At 51.2% G+C, this 10,585-nt stretch overlaps 1 protein-coding gene across 1 annotated transcript in view; it reads left to right on the forward strand.

The window, feature by feature from the left end:
* The window catches only part of MAP2K4 (mitogen-activated protein kinase kinase 4), a 48,895-nt gene extending 41,162 nt beyond the window's left edge, over window positions 1-7,733 (forward strand). Inside the window, exons 7-10 of the mRNA XM_042022065.1 lie at window positions 2,233-2,310; window positions 3,262-3,410; window positions 3,932-3,977; window positions 4,753-7,733. Coding sequence (XP_041877999.1) covers window positions 2,233-2,310; window positions 3,262-3,410; window positions 3,932-3,977; window positions 4,753-4,866 — 387 coding nt within the window. The 3' untranslated portion in view covers window positions 4,867-7,733. The remainder of the gene's footprint in view (window positions 1-2,232; window positions 2,311-3,261; window positions 3,411-3,931; window positions 3,978-4,752) is intronic.
* The last annotated feature ends 2,852 nt before the right edge of the window (window positions 7,734-10,585 follow it).

Below are 10,585 nucleotides of genomic sequence, written 5' to 3' on the forward strand. Positions count from 1 at the left end.
GGAGGGGAAGAAAGGCCATTCTCTGGAAACATGATCTCTGCTGATAATCTCTGGGCAGTCATGGGCTTCATGGCTGGCCTGGGCAAGGGGGAGGGACAGGAAATTAAAGAACAGAGGGGATTTTGAAAGGAACATCTGAATTCAACATCCAAGCAGAGATGAATATTTTGGCTGAAGTATTTTTTGATACACTACTCTGCTCTCCTGTCTAGGTGCAGAAGTGATGCACGCAGAGCCAGCGTCTCTGCTGCTGTCCTGGTGGTGCAGAGGGACTGGGCAGCTCTTCACTCATCACATCGTGTGTCCTTTGCTCTTCTGTGTCACTCCCTGGCCAAGGAGCTGGGTCATTTCCCTGGGACCAGGGCAAGCTGTGGCATAGGATGCTGCGTGACCCCTGCAGTGACTGTCACTGCCATACAGACCCAGAGGGAACACAGTGTTCACAGCTTTGTCCTTGGTCACCTGGAGAGGAGGGTATGACCTTAGAAGAGATTTTACCCAGCACAGTGTCACTGTGGTGCCTCATTTGCTTGTGTGAATGACTCACATCTGTGCTCCTAAACCCAGGCTTTAGCAATGAGCTCAGCTTCTGTGAGTCCTGTGTGCTCAGGAGGAGATCCCAAAGCTTAATAAGCTTCACTGCACATAAGAAGCAAGATTCACATGAAATTAGGCACTTCACCTCTAGCAGCCCCTTGGCAGCCTGTACCTGTCTCTGATGCATCCATACCCCGTCCCTTCACCCCATGAGCACATCCAGAGATGGCTCTCCACCTCAGCCATTTTCTTTCCTGCTTGCACTTGGCATCAGAAGGACACCTGGCCTGAGCCAGGCTTTGTCTGCAGCCCTCGTCCAGGTCCCCAGAGTGTGACATGGTGACTCTTCCTTCCTTGGTGTTAATTGCTCCCATGTGATCTACATGGAAAATTCTCAGCATTCTTCCTGCTCTGTATTTAGATGGGATTTATTTTGGTCTGTCCTGCTTTCCCTTTAACTGTGCCACCATGGTCTAGGGCCAAATCCCCGGTGCTCTGTTCGGTCACAGGAGCAGGGTGCCCCTCATGGGTGCCTGAGACACCAGCTCTGTCTCACCAGTGCTGCCCATCCCACCAGTCCCTTTGAGCAGTTTGGCCCTGCCCAGAGCAGCTGCTCCCTGTGCAGTCCCCTTCTTCATCTGCAGCCTGGCAGCTGCTCTGCTGTGGCACATCCCTGTGCATTTGTGGTGTGGGGGTCACAGCATCCTCATAATTTGATGTGTCCAGAGCTGGTGGCAGCTTCCAGACATCATGATGTGTCCCCAGTAGAGTTCAGGGCTGGGTCAGCTGCTGCTGCACTTTTCTGCTGCATCTGCCATGAAATTGTATTAAAATGTATCTTACAAAGCAACCAGGGCTTTCAGGATATTGCCTGTGCCCCTTAATTTAGAATTTATTGCTCAGGTATCTCTATTATTGTTGTAGTCAAAACTGAATGAGACCCTGTTTCTTTTGACACGTTAATTATTATATTTTTAACTGAAGGAGGCAGACTGAGGTTTCTCATAAAGATGACATGCAAGGCATAAAGATGTTTTTTGCTGGTTCATCTCTGGATAACTTGCTCTTAGGTGTGAATCACCCATGTCTGGCTCAATATTGCTTTCTATGAAAGGCATTTTGGATGTCTTAAAGCCTTGTAACATCATAGTTGCCTTCAAGGGATGACCAAAACCTTGTTAAGAGGAGATTTTCTTAAAGCACATTGTTTTTAATAGTTTCTTAGGTTTGGCAACCAGCACTGGATGGGGAGAAGAGTTCTGGTAGATGCTGCTAAGCCTCACTCCCCAGGGTGGTGGATGAGATGTTGATTCCAGTTCTTATGATCCCTTGGGAACAACTTGGCTGTGAAAACAGAGAAAGTGAGACTTCGTGCTAAAGAGATCCCAAAGTTAAACAAAACTGAATAAATAAGACAGTCACAATTTTTCAAGGTATTTGTGCAAAAAGAAGAAAAACCCGACGCATTGGACTGTGATAAGTTGCCATTTCTGATCTCTTTTACACCATACCTCCATAAAAATCAGTGTTTTAAGTGATTCCTCGAGATGTTTCTCTGCTGGGGTTGGATGGCTGCCCTGGCCACAGGTTTGCCTCCGGAGCTGTGCCAGGCTCAGAGTTCTTTCTAGGTTTGCAGATGCTTCTTGTTGCTTCCTGCATGGCACAGAGCTTGACTGGTCCTTCTTCCTGTTTCAGCCGGAAAGGATAGATCCCAGCGCGTCCAGGCAAGGCTACGACGTGCGCTCAGATGTCTGGAGCTTGGGGATTACGCTGGTGAGTGAGGGGCTCTGCAGCCTGGCTGCCCTGTGCAGCGTGGGGGTGTCACACGTGGGCAGCGCAGCCCAGCTCCTGTGGGTGTTGTGATTGAAATGAGCACTTCAGCCTCAGGAACAATCTGAATGCTCTCCTGGTAGATGGCTCTCCTGAGCCCCTGCAGCTGTGTTTTGCAGAGAGCAAGATGGGAACAGGGAAGAGGTGTTGGATTGTAAATGGATTTTGTGTTCAAAATCTGAGATGAGGAGGGGTGCTGAGCGTGGTGGTGCAGAGCAGAGCACCCAGCCTGTGTGAATAAGCCTCTGACAGCCCTGGCAGCTGCTGTGCTTTGGCTGCACAGAGACTTTGGTTAATCCTGGATTCTGGGATTCTGATTCCTCACTGGCTTAACCACAGCGCTGCTACCTGCACACACTGATACAGTGAGAAGCTCTTAACTTTCTTCAGGTTGTGAAGCAGAAGAGAAAGCACAAGCAATTAAGTATGAACCAGTAGCTTCTGTTTTCACCACTGATGTTTAAAAAACCTCATTTTCATTATCCTGTGAGGAGCAGGGAGTTGGATTTGGGAATCCTTATGAGTCCTCTCCAACTTGAGATATCATATGATTGTATTATTCTCATTATCCATTTTCTCTAGTGGTTGTTAGGATGCTTGGGAAGGGACTGGAGGATTTTATTCTCCTGCACTGGTTTGTTTTGTAGCCAGTGGAGGAGCAGACATGGCCAGCACAAAAGCATGGCCTGGTCAGGGTAAATCTGGCCATGTTCCTCACACAGGCAGCAGAACTTACTGCTGGGTAAATTCTGCTTAGAATCATATAGGAAATAGGATGAAGGATCTCATCTCAGTCTTCCTTCTGGGGGGTTCAAGGTCGTTGCAGGCATTTTCTTGCCCTGACTGAACTTACCTGATGTAACCCTGCCTGGTGCTGTTGCTGTCTCTCTGCAGTACGAGCTGGCCACGGGGCGATTCCCCTACCCCAAGTGGAACAGTGTATTTGACCAGTTGACACAGGTAGTGAAAGGAGACCCACCACAGCTGAGTAACTCAGAGGAACGGGAGTTTTCCCCAAGTTTCATCAACTTCGTCAACTTGTGGTAAGTGTGTGCTGCTGAAAGCATTTGGAGTTGGCTCGTTTTCTTGGCTGGTGTTTGGCAAGGGTCATGTGTCCAGCACTTCCTGGCTTCTTTTCATGTTCCTGCACCAGCATATGGGTGAGGACCTCTCACATTTTAGTGGTTTGGAGGTGACAGGGGATTTGTCTGGGTTGGGACTGAAGGGCAGACCTTGGAAACTGCTCTTCAGGAAAGGAATTAGGAGAAAACCTCCGAGAGGCTGTGCTAGAGAGAGGCATGGTAAGGAGGGAAGTTTCCATGGCAGGACATTTGTGTCAGACACAGCCCCAGCCCCTGCCTGCACAGCTGGGATGGCTGAGAGGGAGGAGGGAGGGAGGGAAGTTGCTCCTGTGGTCACTCACAATGCAAGGATGGGTTTTCCAGAAAACCAGAGGTGGTGAGTCCCACTGCGACAGCATCGTGTCCTGTAAAAGTTTGTGTTTGATGTCTGTAATGTTTTCCCTGATCCCATGTTCTCCTAATTATCTTTATGCTTTCTTTAGCCTTACAAAGGACGAGTCCAAAAGGCCAAAGTACAAAGAGCTTCTGGTGAGTTCTCAGTGCTGCATCTGTCAGTGCCTCCAGCACACAGCTCACACGGGGCTGGGCTCAGGCAGAAGTGAGATCTGAAGGAGCCGAGCCCTGGATTTGGGCAGCAGAAGGGCCTGTCTGTGGTGGGGGTCTAAAGGAGAGAGGGCAGCAATGCTTTTGGCCTGGATCAGTCACATGTGGCAACTGTGCTCCTTCAGGGAGCTCTGGGCACCTGGAAGGCACCTCTTCAGAGGCCCTGGTTCCACAATCAGCCCTGGGGTTTCACATCTCCTGGTGTGAAAGGGGTTTGCCTGATGTCCTGGTCCAGAACCTCCCTGATGAGATCAGCTGCTCTGATCTTGCCAAGTGCTGCCTGCTGTGGGCAGAGCATAGGGTCAGGGCTCAGGAGAGCAGGGCTTGGGTTTGACCTCTGCAAGCCACTCCCTGTGACTCCTGTCACTCTCCCCACTGTGACAAAGCTGATGATGAAACCTCTCTTGAAAGTATTTCAGTAAATATCAATGCTACAGAGGAGCTGCTGGTCCTGCACCCTCACTACCTCCTGCCTGTCAGCTCCTGACCCTCCGGAGTCCTGTCCCACCTCCATTAACCTCCCACGTTACAGACGTGGATTCCCAGTGTGGAAAAGCCATGGCCCAGGCCATGTCCTGGTGTCCTACAGCCACCACAAAGCCGTGTTCTTGCCCCAGACAACTTTGCCTGCTCAGTTTTTATCTGAGGAGCGCATGCCAGGAGGGTGACCGTAACTTTGTTGTTTTTTATCTGATTCCAGAAACATCCCTTCATCCTGATGTATGAGGAACGCACAGTGGATGTTGCATGCTATGTTTGTAAAATCCTGGATCAAATGCCAGCAACTCCCAGCTCTCCAATGTACGTGGATTGATACTGCTGCTACATCAAACTCTAGAAAAAGGGCTGAGAGAAAACAAGCTGTAAAGAATTTTCATCACATATTGCAGTGTTTTTAATGCTCGCCCAGACACCATGTGCAATAATATTGGTGTTATTTCCATCCTGTCTGTATACTGTTGTCACATATAAAGTGCATCCCTGTAATACCTGATCACACAGTGTTAGTGTTGGTCACAGAGAGACCTCATCTTGCTCTTTTGTGGACATACTCATGAAATGTGGAAATAAGTACATTTATTTGTTGACCGTGATTGGATAGCACCTAAAATTCATTTCTAGACTCAAAACTTGGAGACTCCTCAGCAGCTACTGGAAAGATTTTTCTCTCAAACTCTTCCAATTGTTGTTTCAAGTAATAATAAAAAGCAAACAAACAAAAGTTAGGCGTTGTCTGTCTGAACATTAAGAGACTTTGCCTGGAGGGAGAAGAACTTGCTTAACCAACAAGATGCTTTGCCTTCTGGAGCTGGAAAGGCAAAGGAGAATTTTATTCTTCACAAAGTGCAATAGATTTACTGCTATGAAATTCTGTTGCTTTACAGTCGCAGTGTACTTTCTGGGGACAGTGTGCTCAGCTGAACTTCCTGTTAAAGAGAGATCATGTTAAATATAGTGAATATGTCTTTACCAAAAATATGTTGCGTTGAAAGAGGCTAACATTAAACTATTGAGATGGGACATAATGTATTCTTCCTCCTTTTACCAAGCCAGCCACTCTTCACTCTTAACTAGGTGTCCTGTAAATTGTTACCTGGTAAGATAAGACCTTTGACCTGAAGAATTATTAAACTACTTGATTGAATTTAACCTGCTTGTTGACCTGGTTTATAGTGCACAGTGCTCACCACCCACTGGCTTTGCTTTGCCTTCACCCAGTGCCATCCACAGAGGCTGCAGCTGCTTGAACGGGCCACCAGCTGATGGCTGTGAGTGCTGGCCAGTGTTTCTCGTGTTCCTGCTGTCCCCAGCCCTGGTGCTTGTGCCTTTGGCCCAGCCCAGCCCTCCCAGCCCCATGTCCCTCACAACTCCAAACCTCAGCTCTTCCTTCTCGCCAGTGCAGGCAGGATGGAGGGGTGGCCCTGGCTGCCACGGGGCTCTGTGCCCGTCACACCCTGCTGAGCTTGCTGGAGACAATTCGCCACCACGGGGAGATTGAACCTCTTCTGTGACCTCCACAGCTCTTGGTGCTACACCCAGAGCAAAACTCTCTGAGACTGTTGGGTGCAGAAGGAGATGAGGTGGAGATGAAGGAGCACCTAACTCCTCTCAGCTGGCCCAGCAGGGCCAGGCAAGCTGTCATCTTCTGGTCCATTCCTAAGTGAAACAGCACATCAAGCTTTTCTGGCTGTTCAGTTGACATATTTTTCAAAGATTAATTTTTCCTGAAAACTTTTTTCCCCCCAAATACTGCAGTTTTCAGGTGTTTAGTAGCACACCAGGAATAAAATGGAGGCTGCAGGGTCTCTGCTTTCCATTTTGAGCTGTCTGATTTAGGTGCTTGGTAGGACTTCATCAGTGTTAGAGCAGCCTCCCATCAGAGCTCGGCCGCAAGCCCGGACCCAGGACGCAGAGGGAACGGAAACACCGTGGTGCTGGCAGGATCCCAAGGAGGGGCTCCCCACGTCCAACCAAAGCCACCCCGTGCCAACAGCCCAAGCCGAGCGCTGAAGACCAAGCAGCACATCCCAGCAGGGAAGGAGAGCCGGGGCCGTGCCCCAGACACGGCTGGTGCCTGTCGGCCGCAAAGGCGACGCGTCCCGCTGGCTGCCGGAGCTGCTCCTGCTGGCACTGAGGCTGGTGTGAGCCTCTGGGATCCATTGGTCCTGCCCTTCCTGGATTATGTTCCTCTTGGGCTGCTCCTCAGGCAAGGCAGTCAGCAAAGTCTTCCCCAAACAGACGAGGCAGAGGTTTCTGCAGGAACTGCTCCTTCCCGACAGCTCTGGTGCATCCTGCGTAAGGATCAGATAGACCCAGCATGTCTAAAACAGTCTTTCTGTCCCCATCCCCAGAGCCTCTCTCAGGTAAATCCCTGTGGAGCTGTGACTCCTCTCTCCAGCCTTCAGTCCCCAGAATGAGACTGCAAGTGCTCCAGGGCTCAAAGGGGTGCTGGCTGTGGGGGCTGAAGAGACCCACACCCAGGAAGGGCAGCCACGTGTGGGGCTTTGTCCCTCCCTTTGGGTATTAAAGTCTGACTCCCTTCTCCCCGGTAACAGGGAGCCCAAAAACCTTTCAGAGGGCCAGCACTGAGATGGATCCTCCCCAAAAACAGACGTGACTGCCTTGCTCTGCCCTGTTGGGGTGGCTGGGTCTGTGCTCTGGTGCTGACCCTTCTCTAGCCCAGGACCAGTTTGCTGGGAGTGGAAATGCAAAGATTTGGACTGCCAGTGACAGGAGTGAGGTGCTGTTGCCTGAGTGGCTGTACAGGACAGGTTTAGCCTATTCAACATAGATTATTATAAATTATTAAGGGTGCACCATTTATTGCAATGTATCTTTATTTAAAAAAAAAAAGAAAAAAAAGGTGTATAGTGTTCAGAAGCTGTGAAAATAGTGTAAGAACTGTACATTGTGAATTCTGGTTATTATTTTTTTTTCTTGTACCATAGAAAAAATGTATAAAAATATCAAAAAGCTGATGTTGCAGGGATGTTGCCTTATTGTCTGTAAAATGAAGCTCAGGAACATAACTGCTTCAAAGAGCTTCCGAATATTTTATCCGGTATCCTGGTTTGACTTCCTCCTCTGTTTAAGCTATTATACATGGATCAGAGTGTTTATGTAACAGTTCTATCCTTTTGCCTGCAGGTCAGTTGTAATAAAACTAAGATGCGACTGTGACCTTGTTATTTTCATTTTGTAAGGTCAGACATGAATGGGAAGGTTCACTGAGAGCTGTGGAATACCTGCCTTCCAGGCCTGTCCTCCAGGTGGAAGAGGAAAGCAACCTTCAAATCTGCTTGTGCCAAGTGAGAGACGTATAGGGAGCCCTGGATTTATTTTCTCTCTCTGGAAGATTGCTGGGCCCTCCGTGTGTTCGGGTGCCTCTCAGGCGAGCGCTGTTTGCAGCACAGGGAGGTTCTGGTGGCTCAGGACACCTTGTCCCTGTGAGGAGGGCAGATGGCCGTGCCCACATGCCAGGGGAAGGGCAGCTGCTGCTCCCAGCTGTGATGGCTGCTTTAGTTTTGCAAGAGCAGTCAAGGTCTGCAGGACCCACATGATCTGAGAGTCCTGGCTAAGTCCTACTGCCCGGTGCTGGGATGTGTCTCTTCTGCCTGGAAGCTGTGGAGGGCTTGGAATCTGTCCTGTCAAGGGGGCAGAACTGGGCCCCAGCAGCCCCACTGGGAAAAAAAGAGTGTTGGGGGAGAGGGCCTGGCCACGAATTCCTGTCCTGCTCCAGTGGGCTGGATGGGACGGTCCAAGAGTGCTCAGCCCAGAGAGGGGAGAGCCAGAGCATCCTGCAGGGATCCTTGGTCATGGCATAGCTCAGGATCTGGAATAGTTGGGAATGGATGGATCACCTGACACCAGCTCTTGCAGGGTCTCATCACTTGGAGGGTGACAGTTGTGTCGAGAGAAGGGAAGGCAGGGAAGACAAATGGAGCTGAAGAAGGTCTTGCTGTGTAGAGATGCACAGTGTGAAAGGTTCACACAGCTCAAGTCTGTCAGTTTGCCTAAATTCTGTGTTCCCACCACACCAAGCCTTTTTCTGGAGCTCTTTGTTGCCAGCACAACACTTTCAAGATTTTTGGGCCACCTGCTATCCTCACTCTTCAGTCAGAATCCAAGATCCCTCATTTGGTGAAGGAAGAAGACAAAATCTGAGCACACACCAGGGAGGGTCCTTCCTGACTGGGCAGCCACCAGAGAACACAGCTCCTCACCTCACAGCCCTGTGTTCTGTGAACTAGGAATGCTCTGGGATTCTGCTCCTTTGGCACTGCCACCTGCCTTTGCATCCTGGGGTTTGCCCTGAGGAAGCTGGCACAGCTGAAGGAGCTCACAGGCGCTGGTGGCTGTATGTGAGTCCATCCCTGCATGGGATGGTCCCATGCTCTGCAGGAGGGAGCGGATCCCTCTCAGCTCTGTTCCCCTGTGACTGGGGCATACTGGAGGGAATGTTATCTGTGGACATTTCAGTCCCTCTCAACTGCTCCTTGTTGAACTCATGCTTCATTCCCTCTCTGGGGTGTTTTCCTGCCTGCAGGCATTTCACTGCCTTCACTGAGGATCCCTCTGTGTCACTGCTGAGGCAACACAGAAAAACTCCGACCTCATCCCCTGGCCTTCATCCCAGCCCTGTCTGTCTTTTGGGGTCCAGGCAAGTATAAATGAAGGGCTCAGACCTGTGTTCCGGGGGGTTTCCTCTGTGCTGGCACTGCTGAGGTGCCTCCAGTCTTGGGGGACAGTTCTGGGCCCCTCAAGAAAGGCACTGAGGGGCTGGAGCGTGTCCAGGGCAGGGAACGGAGCTGGGAAGGGGCTGGAGCCCCAGGAGAGGCTGAGGGAGCTGGGAAAGGGGCTGAGCCTGGAGCAAAGGAGGCTCAGGGGGGACCTTGTGGCTCTGCACAAGTCCCTGACAGGAGGGGGCAGCCGGGGGGGCCGGGCTCTGCTGGCAGGGAACAGGGACAGGAGGAGAGGGAACGGCCTCAGGCTGGGCCAGGGCAGGCTCAGGGTGGACAGCAGCAGGAATTTCCCCATGGAAAGGGTGCTCAGGCCTTGGCAGGGGCTGCCCAGGGAGGTTTGGAGTGCCCATCCCTGGAGGTGTCCCAGGAAGGGCTGGAGGTGGCACTCAGAGCTCTGGGCTGGGGACAAGGTGGGGATCAGGCACAGCTGGGACTGGATGGCCTGAGAGGGCTTTTCCAGCCTCAGTGGTTCCGTGATTCTGTTAACACAGAGGTGCTGCTTTTTAAAGCAACTCCATTTCCCCTTTGAATCCCGATACAAATCACACGTGGCCATTGCTTTGAGCGTGGTAAGGGCCCAGGGAAAGATGGAGTGGCTGCTCTAAGGAACAAGAAAAGGAAACAGCTGTTGTATTTTTGCTTTGTGTTTACAGCTGTGCAAGTGCTTGGAGAACGAGGTGAAGCACAAACTCCCTCTCCTGGAGACACACAGCACCGTTCTGTTGGAAATAGAAGAGCAGGACAGTCTGTGGCTGCTCCGGGGGGCATCTGCCAGACAGCCTTTGTCTTGGCATGACTCCTGTGCCACCCATCAGGAGAACGTGGTGTGTCCAAACAGCAAAGCCCTGCTCAACCGAGCGGGAGAGCTGGGTGCAGGGGTGTCACCCTGCAGGTGTAGCTGTGCCAACAGCCCCAAAAGCACACACAGGCTCGAGAAGGCCAGAGGGGTTTGGTGTGTGTAGGAAGGCAGCTACTCACGCTGAGATTTGCTGGCTTGCAGGACTGTGTGTGGTGAAGCCTGTGGTATCTGTGGGGGTGTCCATGCTGTGCCTGTGGGTGCAGAACCAGAGCTACACTAAAATCCACCAGAGAAGGTGCTCTGAGTGACCCAGCACCTCGTTAGACACCACACACCTGCTCTGGCTCTGTGGCTGTTGTGTCCTGTTGTCCTGGCCAGAGCACTCCTCGCTCTGAGGCAGAGCACCCTGCCCTTGACTCAGCCTCCCCAGGTGCTCTGCTCCAAACCTTGGCACCTGACGGGCTCCTTCCTGCCCTTCAGAGCTGTGGCTC

Source organism: Corvus kubaryi, unplaced genomic scaffold (genome assembly GCF_017639235.1).
Source record: "Corvus kubaryi isolate FWS band 111438036 unplaced genomic scaffold, C.kubaryi_AGA036_p1.0 37187, whole genome shotgun sequence".
Lineage (NCBI taxonomy): Eukaryota > Metazoa > Chordata > Aves > Passeriformes > Corvidae > Corvus > Corvus kubaryi.